Source organism: Camelus dromedarius, chromosome 6 (genome assembly GCF_036321535.1).
Source record: "Camelus dromedarius isolate mCamDro1 chromosome 6, mCamDro1.pat, whole genome shotgun sequence".
Lineage (NCBI taxonomy): Eukaryota > Metazoa > Chordata > Mammalia > Artiodactyla > Camelidae > Camelus > Camelus dromedarius.
This window is the reverse complement of record NC_087441.1, coordinates 74,723,243-74,748,471: the sequence shown is the minus strand read 5'-3', so window position 1 is coordinate 74,748,471 and position 25,229 is coordinate 74,723,243. Positions and strand designations below refer to the sequence as shown.

The window sequence follows — 25,229 nt, the reverse complement described above, 5'->3', positions numbered from 1 at the left end:
GGGTGTTTGAGATTTGCAGATACTGACTGGTATATATAAAATAGATAAACAGGTTTATACTGTATAGCACAGGGAACTATATTCAATATCTTGTAGTAGCTCACGGTGAAAAAGAATATGAAAATGAATACATGTATATTCATGTATGACTGAAGAATTGTGCTGTACACCAGAAATTGACATAACATTGTAAATGGACTAGACTTCAATTAAAAAAAAAAAAATAGTATATGATTTAGTTGAGGAGAATCTGGTAATAGTAAGGATATAAAACATACACAACAACTTTTAAAAGTTATATTAAAAAGACATCCTGTATTTACACAAAATTAAGATGTTAGCAACAAATGACAAAGATTCAAGAAAATGTACTTATTATGCCTACATATTTAAATGTAAGGATTTATATCTATATTTAAATGTAAAGAAAAAGCTAACGTATCCATGTCTTGGCTATTGTAAATAGTGCTGCTGTGAACTTTGGGGTGCATTGTCTTTTCGAATTATAGTTTCCTCTGGATATATGCCCAGCAGTGGGATTGCTGGATCATATGGTAAGTGTATTTTTAGGTTTTTTAAGGAACCTCCATACTGTCCTCCAGAGTAGCTGCACCTCCTACCAACAGTGTAGGAGGGTTCTCTTTTCTCTACACCATCTCTAGCACTTATTATTTGTAAGAAATTTTAATGATGACCATTCTGATTAGTGTGAGGTGATACCTTGTAGTTCTGATTTAAGTAAGTCAGACAAAGACAAATATCATATGATGTTGCTTATAGATGGGATCTAAAAAAAATTACAAATTTTATTTACAAACCAGACATAGACTCACAGACATAGAAAACAAACTGTGGTTACCAGAGGGAAAAGGCTGGGAGAGGGAGAGCTTAGGAGTTTGGGATTAACAGATATATATTGCTATATACAACATAGATAAACAACAAGGACCTACTGTAGAGCACAGGGAACTATATTCAGTTTCTTGTAATGAGCTGTAATGGAAAAGAATCTGAAAAAATGTATGTATGTATGCATGTATCTGTATAACTAAATTGCTTTGCTGTACACTGGAAACTAACATTGTAAATCGACTATACTTCAGTAAAAAATAAGAATTAAAAATAAACAAATAAAAGGAAACAAAAAAACTTAAAAAAGAGAAAAAAAAACTAATGTAAAATTCCACAGTTCATATAAGATGAATAAATCATAAAATATTGACCTTTAATAGAGAATTATTAGATCAAAATCTTCATGACTTCAGAATAATTCATTAGAATCTGCTTTTAACATAAATTTGCATTATGATCTCAGATAAACTGTATTTTGATCAAATAAATTTGGATATTAGTATGATAAGTTTTCCTTATTCAGTGTTGGTTTTGACTCACGTAAATTAGTATCTTCTTTGTAAATTATAAATATTGACAGAAGAGATGTTTTAAATTCATCAGTAATTCACCTTTTTCCTCACCTTTATTGGGATATAACTGACATATAACATTGTGTAAGTTCAAAGCATACAACTTGATGGTTTTAGACACATGTGTATAGTGAGATGATCACCACAATAAGGTGAGTTAATGCCTCCATTACCTCACGTAAGTACCTTTCTTTTGCATGTGTGATGATAATATTTAAGACCTAGTCTTTTAGCACCTTTGAAGTATATAATACAGAATCGTTAACTATGATCATATGCTGTACATTAGATCCTGAGAACTTATCCATTATAGAACTGGAGGTTTGTACCTTCCGACCAACATTTCCCATCTCCCCCACCCTCCACCCCTGCCAGCCACCATTCTACTCTCTATTTCTATGAATTTGGCTTTTTTACCTCCTGCATGTAAGTGGGAACATATAGTATTTGTCTTTCTGACTTATTTCATTTAATATAAAACCCTGGAGCCTCATCCATGCTGTCACATTTCCTTCTTTTTATGGCTGAATAATTGTGTGTATGTGTGTGTGTGTGTATGAATAAAGAACATGTGATTAAAGACATACATATATATATATATATATGATTAAAGATATGTATATGTTTATATATACGTATGTATATATATCTTTGTTTCCTTTGTTATCCCAAAAGAAAAAAGAATCCAGACAAAATACAGCATTTATATTTATAGAAAATGGAGGATTGGCTGTTTTCCAAGAATTTCAAGTTAATTCTTATGCAAAAAAATGTTCTTACCTCTAGAAGACTTGTTCTGCATAAAGGAGACATTCTTTAATAATGGAAGAGGTAGTTTTATTTTTATAACAAGACTACTCATATTACCAGACCTACAACCAATTGCTGATCTCCTGTGCAAAGCATTTTTTTTCTCTTATCTGAAACAGTGATTTATATGAACTGTTGGAATAATGGAACCTCAAACTACAGATGTGTATGTAAAATTGTGTAAATGCAATGACTTCCTTCTCCCTGAATATATGTTTAATAAATAGCATTATTCTAAAAATATGTATGTGTGTGTGTGTGTGTATGTGTATCTCACATATTCTTTATCCATTCATCCTTTGATGGTTAGGTTAGGTTGTTTCCATGTCCAGGCTACTGTGAACAGTGCTGCAACATGCAAGGAAATGCAAGTATTTCTTTGAAATTCAGTTGACCCTTGAACAACACAGGCATTAGGAGAGCCGTCAAAAATCCATGTATAAATTTACCATTGGCCCTCAATATCTAGGGTCACAGAGTGGTTAAATGGAGAGTCTGCACTCTTGCTGGGTTGAAAAATCCAAGGACAGAGTTTAGGGCATATGATCTTACTGCAAAGAAAAGGGTGCAGGTGTGCAGTTTGCAAAATCCTGAAACGAGAAAGGTAGCTCCAAATTCTGTGTGTAAACTTTGCCCAGACCTCTGGCTGACCCCTAAACGTGCATGCAGTAGCCCAGGTTAGGTTAAAAGAACAAAATTGGGATTTCAATTGTTGAAACTCAGGGGAGACAGTTTGCAACATGTGTCCAACTAATTTAACTCTTTGCTTTAAAAATATATTTATATTCTTCAGGGAAAAATAATAGAATTCAGAGTTTCTATAACACATCATTCACACTGTCTAAAATGCAACAAAAAATTACCTGACATAGAAGTAAGCATTAAAATGTAACCTATTCTAGGAGGGTAGGAGGGTGTAGCTTAAGTGGTAGAGTGCATGCTTAGCATGCACGAGGTCCTAGGTTCAATCCCTAGTACCTCCATTAAAAGTAATTAAATAAATAAACCCAGTTACCTCCCCTCCCCCCCAAGAAAACCCCTAAAAAAGCAACTCATTCTAATGAGGAAAGACAGTCAACAGAGACCAACTTGACATTACTCAGATGATGAAATTACTAGACAAAGATGTTAAAGCACCTATTAAAACTATTCTCATGGACATGAAGGAAAACATGGCTCCTAGTGAATAAAAACATAGAAAACATCAGCACAGAAATAGACACTATTGAAAAATGGAACTTTACTAACAAAATACAGTATCTGGAATGAGAAGTTCAAAGGCGGGCTTACTAGCATAATAGAAATGACCAAATAATAAGTAAGCTTGAAAGTAATTCACTGGAAATGATCCTTTCCAAAGAGGAGAGAATTAGATGGAAAACAAATGAGCAGAGTTTTACTGGCATGTGGGAACATATTAAAAAGACTAATACATACGTAATCAGAGTCCCAGAAGAAGAGGAAAATAACAGGGTAGAAAACATATTTGATGAAATAATGGGTAAATATTTCCCAAATTAGGTGAAAAACACAAATGTACATATTCAAGAAGCTCAGGAAACCATAATCAGGACAAATTTAAAGACAAACACACCTATATGCATCGTTATCAAACTACTAAAAACAAAAAGGGGAAAAAAAATTGAAAGCAGCCAGCAGTCCGAGAAAAATGACAAACTGTAAACTGGGAACAATTATTGGAAGGACTCTTGAATTCTCATCGGAAATAACAGAGGCCAGGAGACTGGGAAAAACTCCTTTAAGTAAAAAAGAAACTGACAAACCAGAATTTCGTATCCTTGATGAATGAGGTAAAAATATTCAACATGGCCAAGTAGGGTTTATCCTAGGGCAGGAAGTATGGTACTTACTCAGAAAATATATAAGGTAGCTTACATATTAAGCCATTAAAGGAGAAAGAATATATGAATATTTCAATAGATGCAGAAAAATATTATATAAAATTCAACACCTGGTCCAGATAAAACTGTTGGAAAACTAGAAACATAAGGAAAATTTCATTAACTTGATAAAAAAACAAACAAAATACAGCTACTAGATCTTGCACATTGCTTTTTTTTCTTTTTCTTTTATCTTCCTGTCTGCTGTTCTGATTGGGTATACCATTTCCAATATTCTATCATCCAGATCACATACTTGTTTTTCTACATTAGTCTGCTTTTAGAGTGGTTTTTATCTCAGCCATTGAGTCGTCTAATTTTGATTGGTTCCTCTTTATACTTTCTAGTTCCTTGTTACAAAGATCTGTATTTCTATCGGTAATCTTTCTTTATTCCTTTAGCATTTTTATTGCTTCCTTTTTGAACTTGGACTCCAGTAGACTGGAGAGGTCTGTTTCACAGATTGTTCTTGTTCTTTTAATTAGGAATGTTTCCTCTGCTTTCTCATTTTACTGGACTTTCTCTGTCTTTATGAATTTAGGAGAAACAGTTACCTACTGTGGTCTTGCAGGGGTGTTTTCATGTGGGAGCATCCCTCTGTGGACTGTGTGAGTCCACTATTTTGGTGGGAGGACTAGTTTTGGCTTGGACACCAGCCATGTCTTTCCTCACAGTGTGCTGGCCGTCATCCCCTGGACAGAGGGTGTGAATGGTGTGGGGGTCACCAGAGTCTGCACTGGATGCTGGGTAGGGCCTCCTCTGCTCCGTGGCTGTCACTGTCCAGTTGTTGCAGTAGAAGCCCTGAAGGTTGGGTTTGATGAGTTTCCATTGCCTTTAAGCACATGCTCTGTCCTACGGTGGTGATGGCTGAAGCCAGTAAGGTCCGTGTGGTCACAGCAAACTCATGCACCACCCGTGCAGACAGCTACAGTTCCGTCCAGAAGCAGCCCGAGGTCACGTCCCTTTCTCCATTGTGTTTGTCCCAGACCTAGTGGGAGGCTGGCGCTGGGGGGCCGGGGTGTTGTGGCTGCAAGAATCAACGTGGCTGTGCTGCCACCTGGGACCGGGGTACCTCTGTGGTAGGGCTTTCCCAGGACCTATTCCCCCAGATCCAGCTCCAAGCTGCAGTGTGAGGTGGGCAGAACTGTGTCCGCTGGAGACACATGATTCTGTGGACACGGCCCACCACCTGGCATGCCAGCCAACAAAGTTACCATTGCTGGACCACCCCTCAGCTCCACCTTGCCTCTGCAGTGGGAGCACTGACAATGGGCTCAGGTGTTGGCCCCGCCCCCAGAGGGCGTGCACTCACAGAGCCCGCCCATGTGGGAGCCCCGCCTGCTCTGAGCACACTGACAGTGGTGCTTTCGTGGTGGGACCCGCGGGCTCTGCCTGCACGAACAAATGGACTCTGAGATTAGGCCCTGACTACAGTCTAGGCCCTCTGGGCTGCTCCACGCAGCTAGACAAAATCCTCTCCCAGGGTCCCTTTGCTGAAGCCCCAGATTCAGTGCCTGCCCGCTGCAAGTACTCGCAGCCCACCTGGAGTGCATCTCAGGCTGAGAACTGTAGCAGGGCGGCACAGTCTCTCTCTGCCCTGACCCCTAACAAGCCAGCACATGTGGGCAGAGTCCAGGCCCCTCCTGGATCTCTGTCTGTCCTGGCAGACCTCCCTGCCAGTGAAGAGGGTTCCCAGGGCAAGGGGCCACCTGTGTGGACTACTCCTCTCATAGTTCCCCCTCAGGGGTGCAGGTCTGGCCCCAATTCTGTTTTACTTTTTTATCTTACCCAGTTATGTGGTGATCTTTCTTGTAGTCTTGATTGTGTGAGATCTTCTGCCAGCCCTCAGTAGGTATTCTGTGAGAGTTTTTCCACATGTAGCTGTATTTTTGATGCCTTTGTGGGGGAGACGATCTCCACGTCCTCCTACTCTGCCGTTTCGGTCTCCTACTTTGGCCTCTCTCTCATGTCTTTAGATAAGTCTAAAAATTAGCTTGTACTCCCTTAGTGTCTGCCAGATGAATAGTGCAAAGAGACATCTACAGAATGCCACTTGGCAGGGAGATGTCAGCTGTCATTAAAAATCCACAAAACTATATAGATACAATTCAATGCAACTTTTGGGCTGAGGGGCCAAGTTTGCTGATCAGGTGAAATGATACAGACAGACTGTGATTTGGTCTTCAAACACAAGTTGAGAACAACTAAGGAATCAGGTAACTCTATGGAGTGAGTGAGCTTACAATGTACTTGAAGAAAAACAAGTATGTGACTTTAATAAAAAGAGCAGGCTTAACTCTGAATAATTGCCAAGTAATTCAAAAAGTCAACTCCACAAATGAGAAAAAGTTGAATAATATGCAGTTAAAAATCTCCTCTCAAGTAAACTTTTTATTTTCATCTTAAATATCAAAGCTTCAAGCACAGAATTCTACTGTAGATTGAACTTGGTTATTCCTAAGAAAGTCCTTTGTTTGCTTCCTTAGATTTTCTGTTTATGAAGAAATAGTCACCCATTAAGTGAGCATTACAAAGATTATTTGTGTAAGACATTATTACCACAGTGTTCAGAATGACATTTGCAAGTACAAAGATAAATATGAGCGTTATCAAAGCCACACAGCCTTGGCGAGTCCTCTGTTGCCCTGTTGGAAAGACCTCGTCCAGATGCTAGAAAACTTCTTTAAAGCTGAGTTTCTACAATCAGGACAGATCTCACAAAACTGATGATTTAAATTCTTAATTTATGTCATTAGGTAATACCAACATAAAATTCAAGAGATCTCAGGCTACCAACGATCTTATTTAAAAAAAAAAAAACTTTCCTCTTTTCCATTAGGCATACTGTTACTCTCAGACCAAACCTTTAAGTTAAATGAGAAACCTTATGGCCTATGAAGAAGATCTGTAAGAGTAAACTGTATCTAAAGATAAGAGCATTATCTATTTATGATTAAATGTTTAATAAGTGATGAACAATTTAACTGACAACAATCCCATTATGTGTACATTATAAACTTTCTCATAAATCTGTTACTGAAATATCACCAGTTTATCATTTGCAAATCTCCAAGGCAAATCACATAGGAACAAACAATAGTCTGGAACAGGTTTTGGAGGCTGTAACAATCAGTTTAAACAGGTAGCTATTTTTACCCACTGGGTGACTATAGTTTCTTCTGTTCTTTTACAGTTTTTAGAGTAAGTAGAACTATCCCTGCTTCCATTAACTTTAAATGTCATGTGAAGGATGTATAATCAAACTTTTAAAAGGCAAAAGTATGAACCATATGGAGGGTGGAGAAAACTGTTCCATTATGTATCGCTTCCAGACTTTTCTAGTAACCGTCCACATGACCTCAGGTTCTGCCCTTCACTGTTGTGGGCAGAGCCCCATCTTGAAAATCTGGAGGTTTGCCTGGATCTACTCTGAAGTAACTTTCAATTCTCAAAATATTCGCTGGCTTAAATTCTGGTTTAGTCAGGATGTGGTGTGAATAACAAACAGGATAAAGTATTTTGGTTTTGAATTTTGATTTCAAGAATACTTACAGTGAAGGCTGGTGGTCCTGGAGGGCCCATATCTCCCTAAAATGGATGAAAGAAAAGCTGCAATTACCCATGGTCCCTTTTTGCCCATGTTAGGTATACATTTTCTGAATGGAGTGAAGCAATATCTCGATAAATCTTGGAGGAAATAAAAGTAGAATTTTATCCTGATGGAAGTTGTTGCACAATGAAAAATTTATCAGGCACTTTTAACTCTCATGATACAAATATCACCTTGTGCATCCTTGTTTGTTTGTTTGTTTTTTTGCAGAACTTGTTTTGAAAAGCTGAAATAATCTAATTTCTATTCTTTTGTCTACTGATCCCAAATTAGAAAGACTGGCTCTTCAAATATGGTTACGTGCCAATGCAACAGCTGGGAAGTGTCACCACGACAGATTATATTTCTGACAAAGTTAGCATGAGGATCAGCAGAAATAATAAATGGGTCTTCCCACTTCACGCCTTCCAGCTGCAAGAATCCACCCCATTGCCTCTTTTAAATCTTTGCGGAACTGGCCAACAATTGTAAGAGGCTTCGCCTATGTTTATGCATTTTTAAATATTACAGTCGCTTTGCTGACCTATGTGAATACAAATTGCCAGGTGGATATATTGACAGACTATTCAAAATCTAAAAAAGTATGGTAAATCTAAAGGTTTACTATTTTCTGATTTATAAATATGTAATCTATATGCTTTGTTGTATCAGCATCCTTGTTTGTTTTGTAAGAACTCTTAGTCATTCAGATCAAGCATCACTGGGAGGAACAAGATGGGGTACAGGATTAGGAGGTGCAAACTACTGTGTATGAAATAAATAAGCTACAAGGATATACTGCAGAGCACGGGGAATAGAGCCAACATTTTATAACAACTTTAAATGGAGTCTATAAAAATTTTGAATCACTATGTTGTCCATCTGAAATCAAGATAATGTTGTAAATCAACTATACCTCAATAAAAATACAAATTATTGAAAAAAGTAAGTCTTAGAATGTTTAATTTGACAGACTATTAGAGACCCTTCACCTCATTAAATCCCCTCATTTTGTAGATAAATAAATTGGACCCTAGAGCGTTGTTGATGAATTGAATGAAGTCATCGCTTAAAAAAAAAAAAAAAACAAAAACAACAAGCACCCCTGCAACAATCCTTGTACAAGTGGACAGGTTGGGACCGCACCCCGTGCGGTGTGGGGCATGGGGAAGCTGTGCTCTCGTGTGGGGAGCATCTCTATGACTTCCTCTCTTCTCCTCTAACACAGTCACCTCAAAAGCTAAGACTTAGCCTTGTGGAACCACTATTTGGGGAACAATTGAATAAAAATAACCAATAGCTGCTAAGGAACATTGACATAGTTTACATCAGTCAACTGGGGACTAATGTATGGGACCAACTTTAATGTAGAGGTAAATATTGAAGGTAGACAAAGATTTCTAAATGCACTGAGGATGGAGAGGAAGATACAGTGCGAAACACCCATGCATACAATTCTCATCAAATCTCTGTCATCCAATGGCCTTACTCAAAACAACTCTTGCTTTTACTATATCTTAATTCTCTTTTCAAGGTGCCTACCAATAGGCCAGTAGAAAATGATAAGAGAAAAGGGGGCCAGAAATGGAGCATTTAGACCATCTAACTGAGATACACAGTTAGCCTCTTCCCCAACAAAGGCCGCTGCTTCACCATCATGGCAGCAGCTTAGTGCTATGCACAAAGTTCCCAGCATAGGACACGGCTGCTAATTGGGTGATGGAATCCCTAATGCTGTCAAGTGAAGGAAAGAAATGAGAAATCTTATAAACACAAATGAATGTTGACTAGCAATTGTGCATTTAGTCTCTTCCAACTAACTGAGTGAACCAAAAGGCTTTTATGTTCAGATACTTTTAACATAACAGCCTTTGGTTAATTTTAACAAAATGAACTGTTGAAAATTAAACAGTGTCAGTGAAAAGTTGCTGCATAGTTTCTCAGAGTTTTCTTTTTCTTTCTTTTACAAATTGAAGTATAGTTGATTTAAAATGTTGTGTTAGGTTCTGGTATACAGCACAGTGATTCAGTTACACACACACACATATATATATTATTTTTCATTATAGGTCATTACAAGATATTGAATATAGTTCCCCGTGCTTGGCAGTAGGACCTTGTTATTTATTTTATCTATAGTAGTTAGTATCTGCAAATCCCAAACTCCTAATTTCAGGGTTTTCTTAAGAAGAGATTGGCACTTTCCTGGGTGAATACAATACCTTTTCTCCTTTTGGGCCAGGTGGACCGCGAGGACCCAAGTCACCTTTCAAACCCTGTGCAAAGAATACAACCAATGTGATTCCTAGACACAGTTCACAGAAAGCTTCCATTTGTAACAAGTCATTAGTCGCAAGATAAATCATAATATACCGAGCTCCCGAATTCCATGCTTCAGTGTGCAGTATAGAAAGAGAAAGAGACAACGGGCACCGAGATGCTCTGCAGCACCTGCTCGGCGGTGGGGACAGACACATTAAATCAGTGTGAGGCCGCAAGGCTGCATATTTGTGCAGCTTTGCTTCCTGCTAAAATTGCAATAATTCACCATCTGGGAGAACATCATTTCACTCTACATGAGCGTTTAAGTATCCACTTTGGCTTGAATTTGTAGATGTTGTAAATACCTCTGATTTAGCATTGATTTGGCCTTTATAAAGATTGCCTACCAAATTCAAGACTTAAATCAAAAATGGTTTTTGTCTCTATCAAGACATCTAATTATGGGGGGAAGGGATGAAGGATGCATTCTTTTCCTTTTACTCACAAAACTGGTGCTAGAATGCAATCTCCTGGTTTAAAGTGTGATTTAGTTCTCTAATTCCCATCTTTTTAAAAACCTGGATTGATAAAGATATGAAATGAAACCGCAAAGGGCATAGGCAGCTTATCTGATACATATAGTCATGAGTCTTCTGGAGGATTTTCCTGGAGGAGATCAGTTATACAGCTGGGTGTGTTCATGGTGTACACAGAGAGAAAGTTAAGCAGAGACATCCTTACTGTGTGGCAAATAGGAAAAAAAACTATCTTTTCTCATCCTTAATTTAACACATTGGATGAGGAAAGAACAATAATGGAAAAAAGAAATATTCTGAAGCCACATAATGTACAAGAAATCCAGGCATCTTACTGTTCCCTGCTGGGGGAACCAGCTCTTACTTCTCTGAAATTTTGTAGTGAATACACATTTAGTTACTCAGTAAAGAAACTGAGGATGAATTTCAAGGAACCAGAAAAACCCAGATATTTAAAATAATCTTGTTATTGAGAGTATGTGAAAACTGTTGTCTTAGGCTTTAAGAAAAAGTTTTAATGGATGAAAACAGCATTTAATTGGTTAAAAAAAAAACAACCTTTGTAGTTGATAAATAATTCGTGGATAAAATCCATAGCTATGTTTCTTCCATCATAACCTCCGAGTATTTACAGAACAAGGACAAGGGGAAAATTAAGTCATATCTGCGATGTGCTATTATCTTATTATTTGAAATATCCATTCCTTCCCAAATCAAGTAACACATACTCTATTTATACATGCCTTTGGAGTAAAACTTGGCACCCACATATTCTGAACCTTGAGCAAAGGGAAATGGCCATTTCTGTGAGCAGAGTTTATTCTTCGTTTCCTCATCCATTTACTCAGTAGACATTTATTGAATACTCTGTGCAATCACTCCAGAAGTCATCAGATCTGCACTGCCTAATATGCAGCCGTGAACCCCATGCAACTTTTGACCCTTGCAATGTGACAAGTTTGAGCAGAGATGGGCCGTGAGTGTAAAATACCAGCAGGTTTCCAACATTTAGTACAAAAAAGGATGTATAATAGCTCATTAATAATTTTTATGTCGATTATATATTGAAAAGATATTGTGGCTATGGGAGTAAATAAGATACGTTAGTGGACTCGCACCTGTTTCTTTTTACTTTTTTGAATGTGGCTACCAGAAAATGTAATATATTTACATGTGTCTCCAAATCATAGTATTAGATTTAAAAATATAATATTATATGCATGCAATATTATATAATATATGGTATAATATACTTTATTAGTATTAGTTAGCGTGATTGAGAGATAGATACAAAAAAGAACAGGAATTGACAAAAACTCTCCTTAACCAAACTTGACTCAGGCTCCTCTGAGCCCTCTTCTTGGCTTAGCTTCAACCTTCACCCCCCCATCCTATCCTGTCTGGCCAGGTTTTAGCAAGAATCTTGTTAAGTCAGTTTAGCAGGAACCCCTCGTACCCCTGAGGTCTGCTCTTAGTAATATTGCAATCACTGACCATGTCCCTCTCTTCATGGGCTATAAGTCCCCACTCCTCATTGTATTCAGAGTTGAACTCAATCTCTCTTTCCAATCTCAATACCCACATTGCACGAGTCTTGAATAAAAAGCCTTCCTTGCCATTTCAACAAGTGGCAGAATAATTTTTTCCTGAGCACAGTCAAGATTCCTGCCCTGATGGGATTCCCGTGACAGAGGAGGGTGACTGACAGTAAACAAGTCTGCGGGCTCACTGTGATGCACAGCGATCAGTGCAGGAGCAGAGGCTGCTACTTTGGGGGTGGGGTGGGGGGAGGTGATCAGAAACGGACTCTGTGTGAAGGAGATGTTTGTTGTTTCCCAGGATCCAGCCACGCAATAATCCTGGAAAAAAGTGTTGGGGCGGGGGGGGGGGCGATGCAGGAACAGCAAATACCAAAGCCCCTGGGGTGGAAGGAGTGAACAGGTAAGGAGGTAAGGAGCAGCAGATTAAGACACAGCATTTCCGGGTGGGCACACAGGGAACTGCAAGCCATGGAGGGGAGAATGGATTTTGTTCTAAGAGCCAGGGGAAGCCACTTAGGGTTTTAAGCAGAGAAATTGCATGATTTGATTGTTTCTTCCCAAAATCACTTTGAAACTCCCACATGAAAATCGATTGTAGGCAGCAAGAGTAGAAGCAGAAGAGGGGAGGTGACAGCTTTGCCTGCAGGAAAGCAAGATTCCTGGAAGAGAAGATGGGGACATGTGCCAGCAGGACTTGCCGACACACTGGAGGTGGGGCCAGGAAAAGGAGGTATCAGGGCTGATCTGCACTTGGCTTATGGAACTGGTGAGGAGGCTAGGCCATTTACTGAGCTGAGAAATTTACTAAAAAGATTTTTCTCTCTTCTTGCTGGTATAGCATCATCCAGAGAAAAGACAAAATGGAAGAACGAAATGACAGAGACACACACCAAGTTTATTCAATACATATTACTGAACATCTACAAACATGCAGGACGAAACCCTGCATCCCTATGAATAGATGAGTAGGAAGACATGGTTTTTAATAACGGAAGGGAATGTGAAAGCACAACATTCAGGAAAATGGTTAACCCTGGGGTGGGCACGGCATTACATTGAGTTCTGGATACACTGGTGTTCCAGTCACTTCTGTGATTCATAATCATCATATATGTTACATGTTACCAAAATATTATTTGAGGCATAAAATAATATATTCAAAAATTTTTTTCAACATTCCTGCCTGACTAACTAACCCAAACTGCAAGTTCTGGAGAAGAAACTTACTGCAGATGTGTTGGCTAACTCTCTCTGGTGCAACCAACAGTGGGCAGGGAGGGGTGGAGTAGTCATGCCACCAGCTCTAGGCTGACGTGAATACTGAGCACTGTTATTGAAGCATAAAGCAGGTGTGAAGGGAGCAGTTCCCAGAGATGCCTAATTTTACAGGAGGGACTCAAGACTTCTGACACGTGGAGTTTGGGAGAGTCAAAGAAAGGACTGGCGTGTCATCTTGGGCCAGTGGTTTCAGCTTCCCTATCAATAGGTATCAACGCTAGTTGTCTTAAAGGGTTGTTTTGGGAATCACATGGTGTAAAAACGTTTAGTGCATGGTAGGTAATTAGTAAATGTGGTTTTTCCTTTTCAAGCCGAAGTCAAAGGGAGAATTAATTGTTCAGTAAGGGAGAATTGTGTTCAGTTGGATAGACATGGAACAACTGTGCTTTAACTCATGTAGAATAGAGTACCATTGAGAAGTACTGCCCTGGTCAAACTTCTATCTTTATTGGCCATTGAAGTGGGCCCATGAAGCGCACGTCCTCCTGTGATACAGGACTATGTTGTAGACCATGTCATCACAATAGGCTCTGAGAAGCAGATCAGTAATGTCCTTCTCAAGAGCAGTTTTCTCCTGGTGTCATCCTAGTGTTGCTGTCAATGGTTACTGAGCCCAAAGGAGAAAAGACACAGCACTCACCATAAAGTATAAAGAATCAACTTGAACATACTCTGAATTTAATATTGAATAATATGAGGGGCATTTATTATCAAGGATCTCAATAAAATTCATGTAGATAAAGATGCTCGAAAGCCCAGTAGTCGACTCAGTGTGTTAGGAAGAGACTGGAACTCTTATCTAAAGGCAAGCAAAAGCTGAAGGACAGCATGACAACCAGAATTATAAAAGCAGGTGGAGCCTGAATTAATTTCTATTGGAAGACCTACTTACTCATGGTATGCAACATCTTTAAAAATCATTTGATAAAAATTATGTTATTTGTTAAATTCTTTAGCCCATCAAAAATTGCTTTCCCCATCTTCCAGTGCCTGCATCTTGTTTCTTGGCAATGGTACCAGCTGTCCCCGGCTGACATCTCAGCTTTGTGATTCCAGTATTTTTGTATTCGGTTTACAGATTGCATTGGTGTAAGGAGATTAATGTGACTATTTTAGAAACATCAGGTGCTATAATTCTGTTAAGAGATGTCTGAAAGACAATAACGAAGATGCACAGGAAGAGACTAAATTGAATGGTTGAAATCCACTTTTCCAAGATTACACAACCCGACAAAAGATAAATAAAAAGATCTGCCATATCTATCCATCATCTATCACTTTATCTATGAGAGGTAACTATGTTTTATTTAACCCAGTTTCTTATAATGACAAATATTTATACAGCTCTTACTTATGCAAGACACTGACTTAAATGCTTTATGTATGATAACCCCTTTAATCCTCAAAATAAAAGTCTATGAGTTAAGTGCTGTTAATATCATGATCTCATTATGTAAATGAAGAAACTGAGGCACAGAGAGAATAAGGATTGGACTAACTGGTATACCAGCTGGGCAGTGGCCGAGCTGGGATTTGAGCCCAGGTAGTCTGGATTCAAAGGGTATATTAACAAATTTATAAGCTGAACCTTAAGTCTGTTCTAAGGTGCCATTGTTGAATGTATCTATAGTAGGTCAAAATCAAAAACATTTAATTATAAAGTAGAATCTGTGTAAAGCTGAGGCTGTGTATTTTGGAGGCTAATTTGTAGCAATTCAAATTTTTGACAATTTCAATATGTTTGGTATGTATTATTTCAACTATAAGGGAAATACGAGCATGTGTTTAGTCCATTACTCTTAGTCTAATACTCCAGTACAATCCAGAGTTTACACACACACACACACACAGTTGTCAAGGGTGCATTTAGAAAGATACCAGAGCATTTTTTTCTCCCTAATGGCTAAGAGCTGCTACTGGTGATTAGTAGGTGAGCCTCAAGGATGCTATACGTTCTGTTCTTGCAAGACAGTCCCACATAGCAAAGAGCTGTCTTGACCAAAATGCCAACAGTGTCCCATTAAGAAAGCTGAACTGTGGCATACTTCCCTTAAATAAGGTTTACATTTTCCGAAGGGAACTTACCCATTTTGTGGGAAAGCTGGCAAAAAAGAAACTATTAAAAGCTACATTTCCATCAAGATGCATTTCATATGCAAGAATAAAGACTTTTATATAAAAGGCTTTTAATTCATTTCATAGGAATATTAAATTCCTCCAATTTTCTCTGACTTGGAAAGTACTGGCCCACTGAGTTTATTCGTTCTGCATTCTAACAGAACGTTCCTGAAGTTATAATCTCCGTCACAGCTTGATTTCAAATGCAAATTGAGACAGCCGTTATAATACCCTTCATTCCCTAAGAACGTGTCCTTGCACTCATTGAAAGTCAGAGTGAACTGTCATAAATGCTGGATGATTTCAGTTTGTGGAGTCAGTGTATTTTGGCACTGAAAAATAGGCAATGACAGATGTGGCATGACTTAGTGAGGAGATGAGACTCTCCAGTCAAACAAAGGTTAAAAGCCGACTTGACCACTTTCTAAAAGAAAATTTTTGCTTTCCCAAGCCTTTATTTCTCGCCTCTAAAAATAGGGATGCTATCACCCCCACACTATCTAGCCCCTAAAGTTGCAGTAAAGATCGGATTTCAAATTCCTTGTGAAAACCGTTTTGGGACAACAGCACAATATTAAAACCACCACCAGCAATGATGCAATAAACAACAGAGCAGGTGACTCTTTCCCCCTGCTGATCACAGAGGGAAAAACGAGGGCTTCCATCACTTTTTCTTATTTCTCCTTAGTCATGACTCCTGAATATCTTTGGCAAAATTAAGGAAAGGAAAATAGCATCATCAACATGTTAATTAAGGGACCGAGTCAGAGAAGTTAATGTGCTTTGCCATGCTTTATGAGCTACCTAACGAGCTCCATTAGACAGTGATTGTGCTAAAGAAATATCACGCCTGTGAGGGGGCAGGGGAAGGACTCTTCCAAGATCGTCGTCCCAGAGGAAAGGTCACACTGCCCACCAGGCTGTGGGCTCTCCCAGCAAGTCGGTCTTCAGATCTGGGTCTCAGACAACGGCCGCCAGAGCCTTTGGGCAAGGTGCTCAAAATACATGTGTGTAAAACTGATTCCTTCCAAAAAGCCAAATCACCTTACTTTCAGACACCATACAAAAAAAGTCCAAATCTCTAAGTTAATATGAATATATTTCAGGTTCCAGTCCCTCAAATCTCCTTCCAGTCTTCTTCAGGCATTTGGGTAAATCCTTTCTCTATTTCAATGCTAACACGATCTAAACGAACTTCTAAAAAATCTCGATTTTGCTTCTCTAGCTCAGAGAGCCTGCATACAAGTCACTTGGTTATCTTCTGCAACACTGTATTTCACGTCTCTCAACACTCCTACATTTATCATAAGAGAACATCCTTACCATATGAATGATCTAAACCTTGAGCTATTTTTGAATTTTCACTGTGCTCAAGTGCTAAATGCATGTACTTTACCTCTGCAGTATCACTGGGCACTCCCTTCCACCTCTGTTTTTTAAGTTTAGGGTCTAGTTACTTATATTTTAGACCATTATAATAATCTCTCAAGTTTTACATAAAAATTTAGCAAAAAATTATTGAGAACTTCCTCACTCCCAACATTTACTAAGTTCTAGAGATGCCAAGAAATGGTCTTTGCTCTCACAAGGAGTATGTTAGAAAGAACAAAAACATAGAAAAGGGCCCCAATTCTATCCATTTTACAGAACGCACTGTGAAACAAATCTTCATTTAGGCACAGCTCAGAGCACATGCCCCCTTTGTTTGGAAGAGGAAGGCAGACATCCTCACATGGAATCCGTGTCCGGGCTCCAGCTGTGCCCCCCTACGCTGCCTTCCACGTATCAGGAATTCCCCCAACTTGAATGAATGCTTCACATTTCATCATGTTCTTCAAGCCTATACTCTTAATTCATCTGCATAGTCTCTTTGTGTTGAATTACAGGACATTGCAGTGACAGGGACTTTAGAATTGAGCCTAAGGCCATCCCTTTACAGACTCTGAGAAGTGTTTTTCTCAGCTAGGGATGGAACCGGGCCACAGACTGGGCTCTGGCTTTCTCTCCACTGTAGAACTCCTAGCACTACACCAGGTACCACCAGTGACAGGGTAAGGGGGAGAATTAGATGCTCTATCTGAGTGTATGGCATGATGGTTATGGCGTTCAGCATCTTGATATATTGTAAGAAGCTGGGGGAGATGCAGAGACTCCCCTGGCTCCAAGTCACTGGGGCCACTTCCCATTCTCTGGTGTAGAAAAACCCTTTCAAAGAAGAGAGGGACGAGAGCAGTGTCACATTAAAGATGTGAGTGGGGCTTCTTGTGGAGTAAGAGAATAAAGCTGTAGGGGCCAGAGCCTCAAGCCAGCATTAATTAGTAGGGCTAGCACCTTTTCCCCACTACTGCCACCCAGGCATCCCTCTTACTTTGTCCTCAGGTCCCCAGGACTGTAATGATCAGCCTCCCTTCCCACTGTGTGCAATGATCTCCTGCAGACAAGATGGATTTTATAGCACCCCTAGGGCCCTAGGGAACCAGATCTAGCTTCCTTACTCTTCTACCCAGAAAGCAAGGAGTATGGCCCTTCAGAACCTTCCCGAAACATTTGTACGCAAGTGAAAATGGGAAACTGCGGGAAAAAAATATTTCTCTTTGTGGACACTTCCCTTAGTAGAGTTAGTACATCTAGAGTTTGATGGCCTAAAGTGAGAGCGAGCTATATGTGAGAGGGAAAACCCAGATGTGGTCTCTCCTACCAATTTCATCATAAGAATCCAAGTGAAGCTTAAGGGGCAGGAATCACTGTCCTAAGGTGGAGGAGGAGGGGTGAGGATGCGAGGAGGATGTTACACGGAACAGGATCCCTGAGGCTGGGGAACAGGTGCAACGGAGGATGAGCGACACAGATACACAGGGTGCCCTTCCCTCTTCCCTTTCTTTCCATCGCTGAAGTCCTGCCTCCACAGACCCCTCAGGAGATGGAGATGGGGGTAAGATGAAAAGTGTAGTATACAAGTATGAGAGACAGAAAACTAAGGAACTACCTGTAATGAAACTAAAAATACTGGGTGTCTGCCAGGCCATGTCAAAAACTGCTTTGTTTTTGATCTTGTGTTGACTGTGGCTAGTTCTTTCAAGGATAGTCGAGCCTCAAAAGCATCAGAAAGTTAGCATATGTCAGTGGCAAAATGCGGACACAATCTTAGAAACAAGGAAGTTAAGCTTACATCTTGTCCATTAACACCGGCCAAACCTGGATCTCCCTTTTCTCCTTGTTCACCCTAGAAAGAAACAATTTATACAATGAAAAATGTTACATCTGAAAATCTCGACAAAGGAATAACAAGAGAGTCACATTACTTGCCTATTTATAACAACATGATTACTTTGCTAATCCCTTGGAAGAAACGTATTAAAAAACAATTCTGAGTCCTAAAACCAAAGAGAAGTTGAAAGGTTCAAAGAAAAGCTGCATAAAAATGATTAAAGGGTATAAATAGAACAAGGAATAATTCTTTCCTTCTATAAGCAACAAACAACTTTCTGGAGGGCAATTTGGCAATATATATCAAGGGTCTTCAGTCTGCTCCTTTCATTTGGCCGAGTGATTTTGCTGCTAAGAATGTATCCTAAGGAAATGATCAGAGATGAAAAGTTTTAGGCTCTGAGATGTAGAGTGCAATGCTATTTATAGTAGTAAATAAAGAAACACCCTAAATGTCCACTAATAGGAGATGCATTAAAGACATTATGGCATTTAAATACAATGAAATATGCTGCAGCCATTAAAATCATGTTTATGAATTTTATTTTATACAGTAGGGAAGTTTGCATGATGTAAAAAGTAAGATACAATTAATTGACTAGTGCATTTAGTGAATAAATGTTAACCATTACCTATAGTTATTAAAGTTACAAATGTTCAAAATGGCCACTAATACTGCTATTGATGACACATCCTCCTAGTGACATATATTTTTGTTTGATTACTATCTGAAAGGTACATGCTTTCACTGGAACACCCTGTGTGTCTACAGTATAATACAAAAATTTTTTAAAATGCCTGTCTACCTAACCGTCCACCTACCTACCTGTGTATAAATCTACCTATCGGTCTTAGAAACACTCTTGGAAGAAAACAAATCAGAAAAATAAAAGTGAATGATCTATGCATTCTGTGACTGTGGATGATTTTATTTCATCATGCTCTTTGTTATTTTCCAATTTTTCAAACAATAAACATTATTATTTGCATAATTTATAAACTGCTTAAAAATAAAAGAATATATTATGTACAGAAAGAACACATTCAAGTCCCAGGTCTATCACACGTCACTCTGTATGTGTGTAGTAGTAGTAACAGCAACACCAATAGTAGTAGGAGTAATCGTAGTAGTAATATAGTAATAATTATCTTTGCTTTAAGCCACCAGGATGATTTTTATTCCCTTCCTTGTATATTCTCCTGTTCTTCATTTCTAATGCAATAAACATGATTATTTTTATTTGCAAAAACAAAACAAAACAAAACAAAAAAGGAAGCTCCTTCTGGGCCAAGACGGTGGAGTAGGAAGACTCTGAGCGCACCAACTCTCCTGGGCACACCAAAATTACAACCCTTTACAGAGAGCCTACCAATGAGTATGACCTGAAGACCAGCAGAAAAGATCTTCTGTAACTAAAGATATAAAGAAGGAACCACAGTGAGTTGTGTAGGAGGGGTAGAGACTCAGTAGAGTTAAGACCCACACCCCCAGGTAGGCAACTCACAAATGGGAGAATAATTACAAATACAGAGATTCTCCCCAAGGAGCCCAAGGAGTGAGGGGTCTAAGGCCCACATAAGGCTACCCAGCCCAAGGGTCCTGCACTGGGAAGATGGCCCCCAGAGCATCTGGCTTTGAAGGCCAGAGGGGCTTACTAGGATCCAGGGCAAAAGGAGTAATTTGAAAGGAGCCTGGGTCAGACTCATTGCTGATCTTGGAGAGCCTCCTGGAGATGTAGGAGGCAACCGGAGCTCATCTTGGGGACACAGACACTGGTAGCAGCCATTCTGGGCAGCTCGTTCTACCACATTGACTTCGGTGCTAACAAATACCATTGTGGAATCCTCCCTCTAGCTCATTAGCTCCAGGACCCAGACCTGCTCTGGCCCACCAGCCTGTAGGTGTCAGTGCTAGGACACCTCAGGCCCACAAACTAAGTGGATGGGGACAAAGCCTAACCCACCAGTAGGCTGCCTTAAGAACCCCTGAACCAACAGCTGTCCCTGGATATGGGTCTGTCCACCAGAGGGCTGAGGATCCATCTCCACACACCACTGCACAGGCACAAGATCTGGGACCCCCAGGGCCCTGCAGCCAGAGATCTGGGGCCTGTCCCTGTCTACCAGGTAGCCTGCTCAACATAATGAAGGCCACATACGATAGGCCCACAGCTCACATCACACTCACCCGTGGAAAGCTGAAAGCATTTCCTCTAAGATCAGGAACAAGCCAAGGATGTCCAATATCACAACTTTTATTCAAATAGTATTAGAAGTCCTACCACAGCAGTCAGACAGAAAAAGAAAGTTGGAAGGGAAGAAGTAAAACTGTCACTGTTTGCAGATGACATGATACTATATAGAGAAAATTCTAAAGACACCACCAAAAAACTTCCACTGCTCATCAATGAATTCAATAAAATTGCAAAAAACATAATTAATATATAGAAATTTGTTGCATTTCTATACACTAAGAACAAAGAGAAAATTGAGGGAACAATCCCATTCACTATTACATCAGGAAGAACAGAACACCTAGGAATAAGTAAAACTAAGGAGGTAAAGGAGCTGCACTCAGAAAGCTGTAAGACACTAATGGAAGAAACTGAAGACTACACAGACAGAAAGATAAACAATGTCCATGGACTGGAAAAACTGCTACTATTAAAATGACCACACTACGCAAGACAATCTACAGATTCAATGTGACCCCTATCAAAATACCCATGACATTTTTCACAGAACTGGAACAAATAATCCTAAAATTGATATGAAATCAGAAAATACCCCAAATCACCAAAGCAAACTTGGAAAAAAAAAAAAAAAAGAACAAAGTTAGAGGTATCACATCCCTGACTTCAGACTATACTACAACGCTACAGTAATCAAAACAGCATGGTAGTGGCACAAAAACAGAAACATAGATCAATAGAAAAGATTATAGAGCCCAGAAATAAATCCACACACCCACGGTCAACAAATCTATGACAAAGGAGGCAAGAATACACAATGGAGAAAAGACATTTCTCTTTAATAAATGGTGCTGGTAAAACTGGACAGTTACATGTAAAAGAATGAGAGCAACATTTTCTTACACCATATACAATAAATAAATTCAACATGGATTAAAGACCTACACGTAAGACCAAAAACCATAAAACTCCTAGAAGAAAACATAGGCAGAACACTCTTTGACATAAATCATAGCATTTTTTTTTTTTGGTTCTGCCCCTAAGGCAAAGGAAAGAAAAACAAAAATAAACAAATGGGAACTAATTAAGCATAAAAGCTTTTGCACAGCAAAGAAAACCATTGACAAAACAAAAAGACAACAAAATTAATGGGGAAAATACTTGCAAATAATAGCTGATAAGGGGTTAATATCCAAAATATATAAACAGTTCATATAACTCAATATCAAAAAAACCCAATTAAAAAATTGACAGAAGACCTGAATAGATATTTTTCTAAAGAAGACATATAGATGGCCAAGAGACACATGAAAACATGCTCAATATCATTAATCATCAGGGAAATGCAAATGAAAACAACAATGAAGTATCACCTCTCATCTGTGAGAAAGGCTATCATCTAAAAGACCCAAATAACAAATGTTGGCAAAGATGTGGAGAAAAAGGAGCCTTTATACACTCCTGGTGGGAATTTAAATTGGCACAGCCACTGTGGAAAACAGTACGAAGTTTTTTTAAAAAAAAAAAAACCTAAAAATAGAACTACCATATGATCCAGCAATTCACTCCTGGCTATATATCCACAGGAAATGAAAACACTCATTCGAAAAGATGAATGTACCCTAATGTTCATAGCATTATTTATGATAGCCAAGATGTGGAATCAACCCAAGGGTTCATCAACAGATTAACAGATAAAGAAGTGGAACAGATATACAATGGAATGCCTATAAAATGAAATTAAGAATGAAATTTTACCATTTGCAACAACGGATGCAATGGTTGGACCTGGAGGCTATTATGCTAAGTGAAATAAATCAGTCAGAAAAAAGACAAAAACTATAGTTTATCACTTATATGTGGAATCTACAAAATAAAACAAATGAATGAATATAACAAAACAAACATTCACAGACATAGAAAACAAACTAGTGGTTATCAGTGGGGAGAGGAATGGGAGAGAGACAATATAACAGCAAGGATTAAGAGATACAAACTACTATGTATAAAATAAATGTTACGAAGATGTATTACATGGCAAAAGGATTTACAGTTATTATTTTGTAATAACTTTAAACAGAATATAATCTGTAAAAATGCTGACTCACTATGCTGTATACTTGAAACTAATATAATAGTGCGAATCAACCATACTTCAATTAAAAAAGAAAAAGAAAAGTAAACCCTTGACTATAAGAGGTAATATTTTAAATATTCTACAAATAAGAATAAACATGTAAGTCCCAATGAAGTGGCAACAGCACACGCCATCCCAAAATGCTGCCACTCTGGCATGCGGATTGTTTTGCACTAAAGGCATTTAAGCCCCAGAAGACTCAGGAGAAGCTGTTTACCTCTCCCTTACTGCCTAAAAGAGTTTAAATCGGGGGCTTGGCCCAGAAACAGAGCTCTTACCAGAGATAACTCTTTATCTAAAGACTTATCTGCATGGCAGGCAACCATGTGATGACCACATTATCTGCCCTTCTCATCCTCTTGTGAGTCGCCTGCCCTCCTCCCCTTTGAAGCCTGGCCCATCCCCCTCTTAGCTCTGATAACAGATAAGCTTCAATTTTCCTGACTGATTTTGGGTGTCATGTTTTAATGGGGCTCCTGTACTAAAACTTTCTTTTTTCCCTGTTAGTCTGTCTTCTGTCAATGTAGCTATTAGAGCAGCCAAAAAGCCTAGCAGGGGAGAAGGGGAAAGTCTTCCACCCCTACACAATCACCTAAGAGTGGGCCTTCCCACCATACTGGAAACACAGGAAATGAAGTAAAAACAACTTGATTACTGAAGTAGAAGCAATACATATGGTATACAGGACACACAAAGGTGCACAGAAATGCATTCAGTGAAACAGGTTCAAGTTAGAATGAAACTGAAGATGTTAAATCGAAAGTGGAGGTTAAGTTGCTGCTGCAGACCTGGGCTGTCCAGTATGGTAGCCACTGGCCACACATGGCTATTTAATAAAATTTAAAATTCAGGTTTTCAGTTGCCCTAGCCACATTTCCAGTGCTCAACAGTGCCTTCTATATTGGACTCTCCAGGTTAGACTACTCATACAGAAAATTCCACTGGTCTGTGCTGATCAAGAGAATGGCACAGATGACAGAAAGCAAACAAGATTTGAGAGGCTCAGAGGTACCGAGAGGGAAATCTTTTTTGAGTGAGGGCATCTGAAACAACACAGTGTCTAGAGGTTGATATAAAATATATTCAGTGCAATTTAGTAGAATGAGTTGAGATTTTTGACACAAGAAGACAACTATAATTCCATGAATATAATCATTCATTTTCAGAATGCAACTTAAAATGAGTCTAGCTTTTATTCAAAATGAGCAATTCTCATAGACAGAAAAAATAAGCAACTCTAAATACTAAAGACATGTGCCTAGAAGGAATTCTGCAAGCTTGACAGTATTAAAGTTTAACAACAACAACAACAACAACAACAACAACAACAACAACAACAAGAATAGAGTTGATATTCCGATCAGGTTTATGCTGCATGGCAAAAGGACAAGAGATATGGCAGACAGCTAAGGAAGAAACATGCTGCTTCAAAGGGATCACTGGCAAAAATCTGTAATGAATTTGTAAAAGTATTATTTTTAAAATAAAAAGTAGGGGTCACTGTGATCAAATAAAGCTGATAAAAACCAAGTCCTTTACTTTATTATTATCAATGTGACCAAACCCTTCTATAACGTTTACTGTGTGCTAAGCACTGCTTTAAGCATTTTACAATTCTATGACAATCTAGGATAAAGATACAATTATTACCCTCAGTTTACAGATAAAGTAACTGAAGATAGAGAGAGAGGTTAAGTAACTTGCCCAATGTCACACATCTTATAAGAGGCAGGACCCTGATTCAAGTGAGGCAGTAGGGCTCCACGTCTGTGCTCTAAAATTAGTGAGCCCTTTTGTGTTTAAAACAGACTAGGGATAACCAAAAATACAATGCAGAAATCTGGGTTTCTGTAAAGTAGGAGGCAAAGCCTCTGACAATACCCCTCTGAGTAGGAAGTAGAAACACTGGCCAGGTGATATCACTGCTGATGAGTGTGTACCTGGCAGAGGACATCCCAATCAATCAGTTGCTCTCTCTCCTGTCTCTCTCTCCAATCACGATCTCTTAATCTTGGCATTATTGACGATTCTCCCACATAGGGGCTGTCTTGTACATTATAGCATCATCTCAGCTTCTATTCCCTAGAGGCCAGCAGCCAGCCTTTCCTGTATACCCCCTACTCTGTCTTTTGTTTAAATTTTACTTTTGTATTGAAGTGTAGTTGATTTACAATGCTAGTTTTAGGTGTACAGCAAAGTGATTCAGTTATATTTATATACATACACACATATAC

General features: G+C 38.9%; 1 protein-coding gene across 5 annotated transcripts in view; it reads right to left on the bottom strand.

Moving 5' to 3' along the window:
* Positions 1 to 25,229, bottom strand: part of COL19A1 (collagen type XIX alpha 1 chain) — a 319,412-nt gene that overhangs the window by 174,651 nt on the left and 119,532 nt on the right. For all 5 annotated transcript variants that reach the window (XM_010975277.3, XM_031455936.2, XM_031455935.2 and 2 more), the window contains 3 exons: positions 18,629 to 18,682; positions 9,947 to 10,000; positions 7,688 to 7,723 (listed from right to left, as the gene is read on the bottom strand). In XM_010975277.3, the coding sequence (XP_010973579.3) occupies positions 7,688 to 7,723; positions 9,947 to 10,000; positions 18,629 to 18,682 (144 nt within the window). The remainder of the gene's footprint in view (positions 1 to 7,687; positions 7,724 to 9,946; positions 10,001 to 18,628; positions 18,683 to 25,229) is intronic.